At 42.3% G+C, this 13,241-nt stretch overlaps 1 protein-coding gene across 3 annotated transcripts in view; it reads right to left on the reverse strand.

Annotated features, from left to right (window-relative positions):
• The window catches only part of Dpf3 (double PHD fingers 3), a 260,400-nt gene that overhangs the window by 46,591 nt on the left and 200,568 nt on the right, over nt 1-13,241 (reverse strand). Inside the window, exons 8-9 of one of the 3 annotated variants that reach the window (XM_051196286.1) lie at nt 11,964-12,092; nt 122-474 (exon numbers count right to left, since the gene is read on the reverse strand). In XM_051196286.1, coding sequence (XP_051052243.1) covers nt 425-474; nt 11,964-12,092 — 179 coding nt within the window. In that variant the 3' untranslated portion in view covers nt 122-424. Of the gene's footprint in view, nt 1-121; nt 475-8,765; nt 9,319-11,963; nt 12,093-13,241 lie in introns of those variants that run through there. The other 2 variants (XM_051196285.1, XM_051196287.1) reach the window with 2 other exon arrangements.

The raw sequence follows: 13,241 nt of genomic DNA on the forward strand, positions 1-13,241 counted from the left end.
TTCTTTTTAACTTTTGAAGTAGAAGGTACTTTAAACAAAAATACAGTGCAATGTCAGCACTTTTTTCTTTTAAATATTGAAATAAATAAAATAGTTCACATTTATTTATTTATTTATTTGTCTTTGTCAGTTTACGTTGTTATTTCTATTGCAGAGCAAATTCCACTCTGAGCTGGGTACTTTCTCACCGACATTTCAAGCAAAGGCAATGAAGACTTTTAAAGAGAGAAAATAAAATAAAATCTTCTTATTGCACAAACTTGAGCTGTTTCTGAAACTTGGCTGAGCTGAGAGATGCTGGAAGCATTTCCATCCAATCCCTGCAGGTTCCGGCATTAGCTGAAATCCATGCTCAGGATGGGCTGGACAAGAGAAGAGAAGGAAGCAGAGGAGAGGCTCGTCATCTGGATTTGCTTCATCTTCTTCAGGAATGGCTTGCTTGAAGGATGCACAGTTCCTGGGTCACAGAGTGGACTGCAGAGGGAAAGGCAATGAGAGATAAAAAAACAACAGCCAGCACAGAACAGCTAATCAAGAAAGAAAGATTAAAATTAAGGATGAGGATGGAGTGTGTGAAATGAATTGAAAAGAAAAAAAAAAAGCCACTAATCAATGATGGAGCTAACGAAGCCACAGCTTTGGGCATTGAAAACCAGGCTTGGCTCTCTGGTGCCTCAGACATCAGCAATGTGAAATCAGCCAGCAACAGGGCAGGGTAATCACTGAATGATCCAGGAGACAGAATACAGAAGATAAAACTGGATGTACACAAAGAAACACCAAAGTTTTCTACTTGGAAACCAAACAAACCAAATCTTTTCTAAGTTAAACAAAAATAAGACCCTTATTAAATCATATCTTCCAATTACCTATGTGTAAATGACTCATTCTGAGTATAGGAACAGCTACAGATAACTATAGCTACTGTCCCATCTGGCTCATGACCAAAAGACGATGACTTTATACATACACACATCTTCACCTCTAACCCTGGCCAAGTGATAGAGTATCAGAATTATTCAAAAAGAAACCAAACCACAGGATGTACTTTTATCCTCTCCGAGCCCAGTATTGGCAAGTGTCAGCTTTGGACACTTGTGCACTTCAAAACAAGGATGCCAACCAGGTATAGGCTTTGCTTCTATTGGAAATGGAGCCCCAAAGTTGTTATTGTTCTTTAGCATGAGGTAGTGAACGGATGCCAGCAAGTACACTTGTATTTCCCCTTAGAAGCAGTTCAAGAGAACAGGGATGGAACTCCAATGGAGACAGCCCACATGGCTATGAGCTCTGCGTGGAGGGAAGAAGGAGTCTAATAGGAAAATGACCAAGGCAGAAGGAATAAAATTTAAAATTAAACAAACATCTCCACCTCTTCCAAGATCAGACTCTTCAGCCTGCTATACTGCTCCTTCTGGTCAACCCAAGACATCATTCCTTAGCCATGTGCACAGGCCATGAGGAAATACATTCCCAAAATTGACTCTATCCATCTACTTTTGTTTTCAAAGGAAGCCTGAGAAAGTCCACATTGCCAGACCCACCAACAATTCCATCCATATCTGCTTCTGCTCCTCTCCATTTACTTGATTCCACTCACAGCCACACATCTCTCTAAGCTGCTGATTTGGTGGCCCCTGGCTAGTCACTCTTCTTTCCTGTCCCTAAACTCAGCTAGTACCACCTGACTCTAGCCCTTTCACTTGAAATATAAGCCATGGTGATCTTTCTTTTGACTTTCCCCAGGTTGCCCGCCATTTGTCTGCTTGTCAGATACTGGTCATAAGTCTATCCTCTGAAAGTTTTTCCCCCTCCTACAATGCTCCTAACTCCTGTGGTCAGATGGCTCCTGTCACTTTGTCAGAGTTCATATCATAACTGTAATCAGACCCTTTGAGTTTCTACAAATTTTCACCTTTCATCCATCTACCAGTAACACACACACACATATACACATACACACACACACACACACACACACACACACACACACACACACACAATTTTTTCTTTTTGCTCCATTTAATCCACCTAGAAAATAGCTAGTTAGTTTTTGAGTTTGCTCTCTTGACATATATTTTGCTCCCATTTATTTTGGCTAAGTCAACTACAGACCATGGAAAATGCTTCACTAATCTTGGTTTCCTACTCTCAGCCCCTCCAAAGAAGCCTAGCTTTTCATCTTCCCCCACCTTGACAGCTCTCTACCACCTTCATCATTCACATCCTCATTTCTCTCCTTTATCCCCCTCTACCACTTTACTACCCTTCAACTCTCATCTCCCTCTCTGCCTTGACCAATGGATATTGCTTCCAATGACAGCTTCTCTACTGTTACATCAGAAACATTAGTTAAGCATCCAACATGTATAGAACAAGATTTTAGGATATTTCCACTAATTAACTCAGATTCACTGTTAAGTTCTCACTTAATTTTAATAAATAACTATGTTATGGTGGCATTGGGTATTATCCAGTAGACACTGAATGATGTCACTCTTGCCCTCAGGAACATACCATCTTTGGAGGAGAAAAACTACTGGTAAGAAGAACATATTACAACGCAACACTTAAACATTCTTTCATGTTATTTTTGCCATTTTTTTCACAGATCAAGTTGTGATTCCCAGTTTTGCTTTGGATTCAGCTATTCCTCCATCCTCTCTGACAGCAAACCTACAGCTTGAAGAAGAGCAGTCCACCTGAAGTTTGTTGATTCAGAAGGTTCCTGCTAAGAACATCTCCCTGACTACTGTGAGCCACAGCAAAAGACATCACATCCTACTCTACAACAGCCCTTACGTATTGAATATTTGTAAATATCCGGTCTTCTTAGTCTTCCCAATTAGACTGCAAGTAGTTCCATTGGTCAAAAAATGCATTAGTTTGCATCAGTTTTGTGATTAACTACATCTTTACTTTACAGGGCCGAGCAGTCAAGTGTATACTACATTACATGTTATTCAGTTCCTAGTCAGCAAGTGAAGAAAGGCATAGCTGAATAAAAACTTTATCATTCGATATCTAGGAACTTACTAGCTGGAAAACTCAGCTGATAGAACAAATACCTTTCTTACCAGCAAAGGGCTAAGTCAATCATGGATCTGTTTGGTAACAATGCACTGGGAAGGATATAAACTCCTTTTTATAACATCCTTGCTGAAAATAAACAGCCTTATTCATATCATTAGAAAACATCACAGGAACCTAAAGGGAATAGCTATAAAAATTATTAGCCAGCGCTTACAAAAGCATCAAGAAATTGAAAACCCAAGGCAGGCAGTGTGACTCATTAATCCTGGTTAAAGAACTTTGGAAGAATAGGCCAACTGGATGCAATGTGTGATCCTGGACCAGAAAAAGTAACATTACCAAGAAAATAGGCAGAATCTGAATAGGGTCTGAAGCTTTCAGTATTGTACCAAAATTAATTTCTGATTGTGGTTTGTATACTGTGGTTATTTGGAGAATCTGGATGAAGGGTATATGAGTTTTAGTTTGTTTGTTTTTTAATTAGTATCTTGGAAGGGTTTGTTGTTGTTTTTCATTTTAGTTATTGGTTGAAAGCCAGTATTGGGATGTTTTTTTTTTAACTTAACTGCAGCTTTGAACCTACTGGGGGTTTTGTTGTTGTTTTTGTTTTGTTTTGTTTTGCTAATGGCTTCTTTTGTGTGGATGTGGGAGTGGGGAGTGCAAGTGTGTGCGTGTGCATTTGCATGTGCTGTGCAAGTCATAGGACAACCTCAGGAGTCATTTCTTAGGGAATGGCCACTTTGTTATTTGAGACTAGCCTGCCTAGTAGGCTAACTTACTAGCACCCTGGATAATCCATTAGCCTATCTTTGTTCTTACTCCTACTCCAGTACTGGGATTAAAATTATGTCTGGTGTGTTTTGTTTAGTTTTGGTTAGGTTTGGTTTGGTTGAGTTTGATTGGGTTTGGTTGGGTTGGGTTTGGTTTAGTTTGGGTGAGTCCTGGAAACTTCTGTCCCCAGCTGACAAATCACCTTTACAGGGGGGTTTCTATCAGTTTGGTTATTTTGGAAATCAACCAAGCAAAATGGCCTTTCCTTTATTGTTATTTTGAATAAATGGCCAGAAATCATTTTTATTAAGTGCATTAGTGTTATGTGATTCAATGTTGTAATGTTACAGGCTCTTGGGCACATGATCAAAATGGAGTTTCAAATGTTTAACTCCCTGATACCCTACCACACTACCCAAACCCTGACTACACAGGAAGTCCAGGTTCTTACAGAAAGTTCATGGGAACGTGGACATTGGTGTTTCTTAGCACCGTTCTACTGTCCAATGGGCAAGTTTCACTGTTTTATGTTTGTTTTACATTGAATAACTCTTCTCAACCCAAAGAATACGATATAAAGCCCTTTAGTAATTCTATTTGAGATGTCTTCAAAAAATGCAGCCTGAAAGGAAGTCAGCATAGGCTGAATTTTAAAAGATGAAAACTGAGTAGACCTAGACACCCAGAACTTATTGACCTTGGAATTTCAGACCAATCATCTAAGCTGACTAAACCTCAGTTTCCCCACCAGCAAAATGGAGAAAGATGACATCTAGCTCACTTCACAAGGTTGTTTTTAGAACTATAATCAATAATGTTGGTCATGTGCTATGGTAAAAAAGAAAGACATGTCCACATCTTGGGCATAGAGAAAACTGAGATAGCATTCACGGCAATTAGCTCACACAGGGAGTCGAGCCCAGAAATTAGAAGTCTTTCATGTCTGCTTTAGGTTTCTACTCACTAGATCAAATATGCCTCACTCAGAAAACTCACAACTAAAGCAACTTCCCTTCCCAAGGCTAAACAAAATCCCCTGTGGAAAAATTCCTAGTGCATGAGTCTGCTCAAACTCTAAGTATATGTTCAAAATCATATTCATCAACTGTAACAGGAGGCATGTTGGAATAAAATTAATTAATTTTATTCCACCATGAAGTAAGCACCTCCAAGCAGCCTTTAGTTCTCTCCCCAAGTAATGATCTCATGTTCCCTCAAGTGCTATATAAAGGCAATATCAGGCTTCAGCCCATTAGGTGCGTAGAGACACACAAAGCAAGCAGGAAGACTTAAAGGGATGCTGCTGATGTGAGCATCCTATTTTTTATTAAATCCCTATCTCTAAAATACCAACAGTAAATTGGACTGCTGACTTTAAAGTACCTTTAAAAAATTAAATGCATATTCCTCATTCCCAGTGCTATAGTGATCTTACTCTCTGGTCTCCTCATAGTCTCCAAAACAGAAAATGATGCCTTTAGCTTGTGCTTGGAACAAACATCAGATAGATAGTCACCTATGACAACAGCAGTTACCTTCACACCAATGATTCCCCTGAGGATTTAAATGTGGCAGTAAGTTTGACACCTTTGCTTTTCCCCTTGCTGGGGCTGGTACTAAGAAAAATTTAGGTGACATTTCTGAAGCATTCTGGTCATGTCATTTCATAGATGGCTGTGATCTCCTTTTTGACCCTAAATGTTCATAGGGATGCTTTGCCAGAACTTTCTAGTGGTTCATACAACTCCTGTGATTCCTGAGGTCACAAGAAAGGGCTTTTTGTCCCTATCAGGCATCAGAGTCTTGTCTTAAAACTACAGTTTGTGTAGAAGGTGAGTTGCCTACAATATTCTGTACAAACCTTGACCAGAATTAGGATTCTCTTCAATGAGATCTAATTGCTTATTCTTAGTGGTTAAAATAGCTTCTTAGAGGGTTGGCTTTTAAAGATACAGTCATCACAGGTATCCTCTACTTCAACTGGAACTGAATGAGGTATATAATGTATGATATGTGTTCCTTAACTAAGGCCCATTTGAGAGACAGCACATGCAGATGACCAGCCAATGGGCTCTAGAATCAGGCTGCCGGGGGTCAAACCTGGTTCCTTACTATATGTGGGGGTCTTAGGTACACTTAACCTCATTACTTGGCCTCAGCTTCTTTACCTATGAGCTTGTGTTAACAAGCATCTGTCTTGGAGTATCAAGATGGAAGTCAAGCACTCCAAATAGTGCCAACACACATTTGTCTGTTCTCTGGAGAAGGGAGCTATGGACCTAATCTCAACACTATCAAGTTTTCCAGGATCCAGGACCACCAGCTGCCACCTCCTGTACCTTCTCTCTAAAGTGCCATCCCTCTGCTTTAAGGGACTCCCCTCTAAAGCAATGTCTGTTGCACTCACTCAAACTGAGCTCAGTTACCCTGTCCAGGTTGAGTTTTCCCCTAACTGTAAGGTGAGATATGGGAATCTAATCATGTTCCAGGTTCCTTCCAGTTCCTCCTAAAGTTTTCATTAAGGAATATGAATCCTGAGTCTGTTTACAGATGCTGGAGCTATGTGGGAAATGATTGGTGATGCTCAAATGATGTGAAGCAGCGATGCTGTGCTCACCCTGACTGTGCCAACAGCTACAATGTCTATCAGGAGAAACTGAGAAGCAAGCTAAGCTGGTGACAGAAATCAGACAAGCAGAAGCCAAGACGTTGTCCTGGGGGTTGGCCTTGTTAAACAGTTCTAAACTATTTGGTTCCTTATTAGACACACAGACTAGATGCCTAAGGCAAGTGGCTTTTAAAAGACAATTTTATTTAAACACATGGGTTTTAAAATGCCCCAAGTTCAAAGTGGAATTATCACTGATAATTCTAGGACCACGACCAACTAGACAAGAGTTCAAATGATTATGTAGACTGAATGGATATACTTTGTATTGACTTGGAAGTTCATATTTCATCAGCGAAAGTCATAAGGCTATGAATCCAAAATCTGAAACAAAGGAGGAAAGTCCAGAGGTGGAAAGTGGCAGCAAGAGCAGACCCAATGTGTGCGAGCATGCAGGGATAGTATCACATGGGAGGCCTATGTCCCATTCCTAGGATCCATAATCAGCAGAACATCCCCAAAGTGGGTGGCAATGTCATTTCTGATCTCTCAAAACTAAGGACAGGCATTCAGATAAGCTTATATCCATTTAAACAGAACAGTAGCCATCCTGCTGTCTCAGACTATTAGGAGAACTCAGAGGGGTCCATTTGTAGTTTTGTCTGCATGTCTTTATTTTTGCTGAGTTAACTTGATATTTTATGAGTGGACAGTTGAAACAAATCTCCTCTGATACTCACAAATAGCCAGTTGAGTAGGCAACCAGAAGGACCTCGATATGCTTGCTCATGGAAAACCAATACCCTGGCCATACTCAGAATGGAAATCAGAATCGTCAAAACAATTCAGTTCAGTGTTGTGCTTAATCAGAGGCCTTTAATTTGGTTGCTGTTGGTTTGCTGTGTGTGTATGTGTGTACTTGCTCATGCATGCTCCTGTGTGTCTTTGCATGTTCACACATGCCATGGTGCACATGTGGCTGTCAGAAGACAGCTTACAAGATTCAATTCTCTCCACAGATCAAACTCAGCTTGTCAGGCTTAGCTGCAAGCACCCTTACCCAATAAGCCATCTTGCCAGCCCAGAGATCTTTAATTTAGACTTAGTCCCTTGGCTGTGAAACAGGTCCCAAGAGCCCAAAGTACCACCCTAGACATGCAGTACACTGTTCTCTGCATCTTTATTCCTACCCAAGCCAACAGACTTCACTTCCACATTTACCAAGGAAAAAGTCAGCCAAGCATTTCCCCAGCCACTTTCTCTTGCAGTTGAAGCCAAAAGCCAAAGCCAGAAGCCAAAAGCTTGCCATTCTCTATATTGAGCCCCTCCCCCCGCCAAGCCAATATCAGCCCTGCACCTCTGCCCAGCATGCACACACAGGCCAGACTCTCCATTCACCACCCCCACACCACAAAGGGGGAATCCAGAAACACAAAAGAGCAAGCTTAGAGGAACCAAAGGAAAGAAAGAAAAAGGAAAAAGAAAAAGGAAAAAAAAAAAAGAACTATGATGGTTTTGCACTCATTGTGAAACTCAGCCAGGACATACCTGTTCAGTAGGGCCTCCCAGCTGTTCTCAGGGACTGCCAGTGAGGTGGACAGTCTTCCTTATCCCTGAGGTCTCGGACCAAGTGTTGCTTTGGTTTATTTCAGGAAATGCTATTGGAAAGATAAAACAAAGTGCCTGGCAGGCACTATAAAAAGTGGAAGAAATACGGAAGACGTCATCATCCAATGGGCGGCTACATGTTTTTACGCAGGGGCGAAGGGAGGGGAGATACATTGTGCGGTATCACTCTTCCTTCCAGGAGTTGCCACCTCCGTTGCTCTGCCAGAGCCGAGCCTGTGACTTGTTCACATTCCATTCCTGTGTTCAGATGGATGGACGCTGATCTTCACCAGGACGAAAGTGAGGGAAACCCCACAGCAAGGAAAGGAGAGGAGCCCAGGGAGCGGCCACTGCCGGTCAGGGCCAGCGCTGGAAGGGGGCCAAATGTAAGTGGCCCCAGGCTTCTCTGGGATGGCTGCCATTTTCTCACAGCAGAGAGAAAGATGTAAAGGTCATGGAGGAGACATGGGGTGGGGTTTGCTCTGCCGAGCCACCAACTCCCATTGAGGAAATTCTACACACACACACACACACACACACACACACACACACACACACACACACACACACACTGGCTTGCCCCTAAACAGGATATTACTTCCATTTCTCTTATTCTCTCCCTCTCTTTCTCTCTCTCTCTCCCCTCATCTGAATCTAATAATAGCTAGCACATATAAATAATAATTGTTAATGTTATTTGTTCTTTGTTTCCAAACCTCATGCTCCTGTTCCCTTAAAAAAAAAAAATGGGGAAATCAACTCTGCTCACATCAAAAAGATGCCCTCCCCCAGCAGAAAGAAAATCCACCTAACTTCCTATTTCTAGGGAAAATAAATAGCCCACTATGGTGCCACCTCTACCCAGAGGACTCTTATTCTGCTCCTTTGTTGTGTTGTTTTCAGTAGTTTGTGCTTCTGTTGTACCCAGAATAGAAGGATGTTAGGAGGGGACGGGGCACATGGAAGGTAGGAGGAAAAAGCAAGGATAATGGGAAAAGCCCAAGCTGTCTTTCATTTAAAAATATATGTCAGAACTAGAACAATGACCAGAGTCAGAGGGGGTGGCTAATTGGCCAGACAGTCTGTCCCATGGGCTCAGCAGCTGCCCTTTTTATCTGCTGTGGGCGAACCCCGGCCACTGCGGCGTCCTCGACAGGAGCGAGGCTCTTCCAAATCGTCCTCATCAAAGCCGTAGAAAGTTGAGGTGTCACTTTCTGACGTGGAACCGAATAAGTCCTCCGTGGTACGTGCTGCCGCCGCTGCCTCCTTCTCCTTCCTGCCTTCTCCTCCCAAATGAGCTGACATGTATGATGAATATATCAGCACATGGGTTAAGCAACAGACAGCATCATTAATATTCTCATTACATCATTACAGTGTTATTCCTAACAGCAAGATAATAAGCCAGTTACACCAAAAGAGACTAACCGGGTATATCACCTGGTAATGGATTTGGGACAAAGCACACATTTCCAGGAAGATTCTGCTTCCCAGAAAAGGGCCCGTCTCTTTCACGGTACATGTGTCCACAGCTTCTGATAGCAAGAGATACACATACGATATCTCCTTTGGTCCGCTCGCACGGAGGCACACGCTCACCCAGCCCTGCCCCACACAATGCTTTCGCTTGGCGGTTTTAAAGCCTTGTTGGTATTTCTTTGTAGTTTCAGTTGACGTTTCTTTGAACAATGTTCGTCCGTCACTTTGACAGTCAGCTTTACCAAGGTATTACCAAGATAACCCATTCAAGGTGGTTAAGCCTCTGTCCATTTTATTTTTATTTTTACCCGCCCCTAATCCCGCTCTTTGACAGCTCTTTCAATCTCCCCCCCCCCCACCCCCCGTATAGTTCATTTGCACTGAAAGCGAAGAGCAGTGGGAAAGTCTAAGTGGCAGCTCAGAGGACTTCTTATTCCCTTTAGTCCTGAAGGAAACGTTTGCACACTCTACGACCAGTAAACATACCAAGCTCTCAGCTCCTCCACAAAGTTCACCCTGGCAACTTGAACTCAAGACATTCTGAAAGGTGAAAATGGGGGTTGTAAAAGGCCCAGTGTATTTTGAAGTCCATAAAAACTCAGGCTTAACTTGTTTCATAGTCTATTGGAACCCAATACCATAGTGATGGTCCCTTCCATGCCAGGGTCAGCAAGGCCTTTCTTCTAGAAAACAGTCACTATTCCTACTCATAGTCTCTGGAAGGACCCTGGGGAGGCCCCAGAGATGTTTTCACCCATCTGACTTAGCAGCCCAACGAAGGCACTAATGCCACCTGTATATTAACTATTTCAGGAACATTAGAGTCAGGTGTTAATAAATGGCCCACCAAATTAATTCCCAGCATTTACAGTGAGAACACCTATGGTACTGTAACAGGAGATGTAAAGCACTTATCAGACAAAACCAAGAAAAGAAATGCTGAGCGAAAGGTGTACAGAGACCAGCTTCACGTAGGGAAAAAAACAAAATCACCACCCTATTTCTGATGCCCATGGATCAGTTGAAGCACTTCATCTTTTTGTTGGGAGGAAAAAGGTGAAATGACATCAGATTACAGTGAGAATTCTAAAACTGCCTTCTCTAACCCACCAAAGCCTACAGCAGTCCACGATACCCTGCTCAGCATACCACTCCACCAAGCGGCCTTGCTTCTGATAGAAGAGATATTGTTTGAATGCCTGACCTTAAAACAAATAAAAAGCACCAGGTTGACGTTCATTTGTTTTCATTTTCTTTTTAAAAATCTAAAAACCAGCACCGTCTACCCTCAGGGTTGTGTCTTCTAAGCAAAAAGTTCAATGTTACAGATCATGTTTGGACCATGAATGAAGTGACAGAATTGCATGAAAGGAACTCCTTGGCAGGGTCCTTGAGAATTAAATGTAAAGGGTCTTATGCAATGGACACTAAGTTGTGTCTCTAGTTACTGGTTTACCGCTCAAGGCCGTCTACAGCTCTAAACAACCTCAGCTTCAAAATACAGCACTAAAGGTATGGCTTGAGGTTGCAAGAGGGAGAGCTGAGTCATTGCAGAAAACCAAGATGAGGTCATCTCCGGCCTTCTCTTGGGACTGGAACTGAAAATAACACTGGGGTCAAACGGTATAAGATGAAATGACCTCTCCTGCTAGCCCCAACCACCCAATCAAGGTGTCTCACCTATAGTAAGCAACTGATGAAACTCTTCCCTGCCTCATGCTTTGGTCTAATTATGCCATAGAAAAATGGGGCTGGGGATGGCACCTACCAACCATAATCGTGTAAAAATAATGATTTATCTACAATTTAAAAACTAATCCCACAGCCAAGACTCTAACCCATTTTCAGAGTGAAGGAATGAGACCAAAAGTCCCTTTTTGATTCTTTATTCTTTGGATAGATTGAAGAGATGGAAAGACTATGAAAAGTCAACTGCAGGTTGGTCTCAGGGACACTTGCCCTCATGCCTCTTGTGTAGGTAGCTCTGTCCTGTTGCACATAGAAATATGGGATAAGTGGCCACCGGAATCTCCAAGCCCCACAGTTCAGGATGTGGCTGATTCCCTAATACTTATACTTCCACCCTCTGGGGTTGCCCCAGGTATTTTCACAGAACAAACACATTTTTGTCAAATGTCCATCTTCCAGTACAGGCTAGCATGTTGCCTGGAATCTCCACATATTTCTGCTCTACTTTACATTTGACCACAACTACACATACAAAGGAATTATCACCTCATGGAAGGGACAGACCTTCTCCTTGTCCTTTCCTCTGGGACCCAGAGAATGATTTTCGGTCCGTAAGATCCAAAGAAGAAAAACAGGAAAAGGACCTGAAAGCCCTTTTCTCCTCTCTTTTCTCCTCTCCTCTCTCCCTCCCCAACCAAGGTGAGATGGCAGAATGGCAGAGCAATCCAAGTAGGAGAGCTCTACAGCACGCAGGGCAGGAAGGGGCCTCACTCACCAGAGCGTCCACAGTCTGCACAGGACACCAGCTCCTCAGGTCTCCCACTCTTCTTGTTCATGTTTGAGCCTCCCAAGCAGAAGTCACAGTAGTTATTGGGAATGACTGTCCCATCCGGTCCTTTCTGGGCTGTGGAAACATTGAGAAAGAATTCCAAGTTTAGACTTAGATGCTGCCCATCCTTCTGGAGTGTAGCCGAGTATCTTTAAGGAAGAATAGAAAGCTTAGAATGAAAGAGTTTGTTGCATCCTAGTGGTTATATTAGGCTAGGGTTTGTTTGCTTTATTTTAATCCTTCTTGGTCCAATGGTACACATCAATCAAAATCTCATCGTTGCAAATTTTTCCATTTCAATTTTTCTATAGAAGCCCCAGTGCCCTTCTGATTCCACCTCTAAATTGATAAAGCAATCAGAAATGGTGTTAGTCAAGTAAACCTCTGTCAGTCCTACACAGAGTCTAAACATCAGAGGGAAATTGTAAACAGTGGTAACTAGAGAGAGAGAACAGCCAATGCTTAGTCAAGCCAGTATCTGTGTGTAGTCACTTCTAGACAGCATGCTAGAGAGTCTCTTGAGAACTCCTATTAAACATCTTAGAGTGTATACAGTGTCTGTCCTTAGCCTTAACTCTCAGGTTTTAGACTCAGTGATCATGGAAAGCAAGTAGGGTAAATTCATCTGAAAACCCCAAATGCCTAGAATTAGAAGTGGACACAGGCTGACTGGGCACTTATTTGGTCTCATGCCAGAGAAAGAATGATGAGGGAATGAGCATATGTGTAGGCTTAAGATCATCACACAATAACTGGACACAATAACTCCATAAGCCATCCCTGCCGAATTTCAAAACAAGGGTATTGAAAACCTTCAGGTATGACCTTAAAAACAGAGCTCAGTAACAATACCCATGCCTTTGAGACCCAAAGTCATTCCCAGTTACTGGGGGCTGGTTGAAAGGCCTAGAACAGGTTCCTCTTGTAGGAGAATGCTTTCATTTTCTTATTATTCTCATCCTGGTGTAGACATTTCTTTGGGATATTCACACTCCCTAACTGCCACAAAAAAAAAAAAAAAAAAAAAAAAAAAAAAAGTCTCTCTGCTTGTGGAATCAGCCTTAACCACTAGGGTATGTTCCTCCTTAGCATCCCCTGTGTCTGCTGCTATCTCTCATTATTTCACTGGCTAACATTAATCAGGGTCCCGTAGGGTACAAATCTGTGAAGAAGCAGCAGATATGTGAGCAGAAGTACCAGCCAGACAGTAAGTGATAAACGGAT

This window comes from Phodopus roborovskii, unplaced genomic scaffold (assembly GCF_943737965.1).
Source record: "Phodopus roborovskii unplaced genomic scaffold, PHOROB, whole genome shotgun sequence".
Classification (NCBI taxonomy): Eukaryota; Metazoa; Chordata; class Mammalia; order Rodentia; family Cricetidae; genus Phodopus; species Phodopus roborovskii.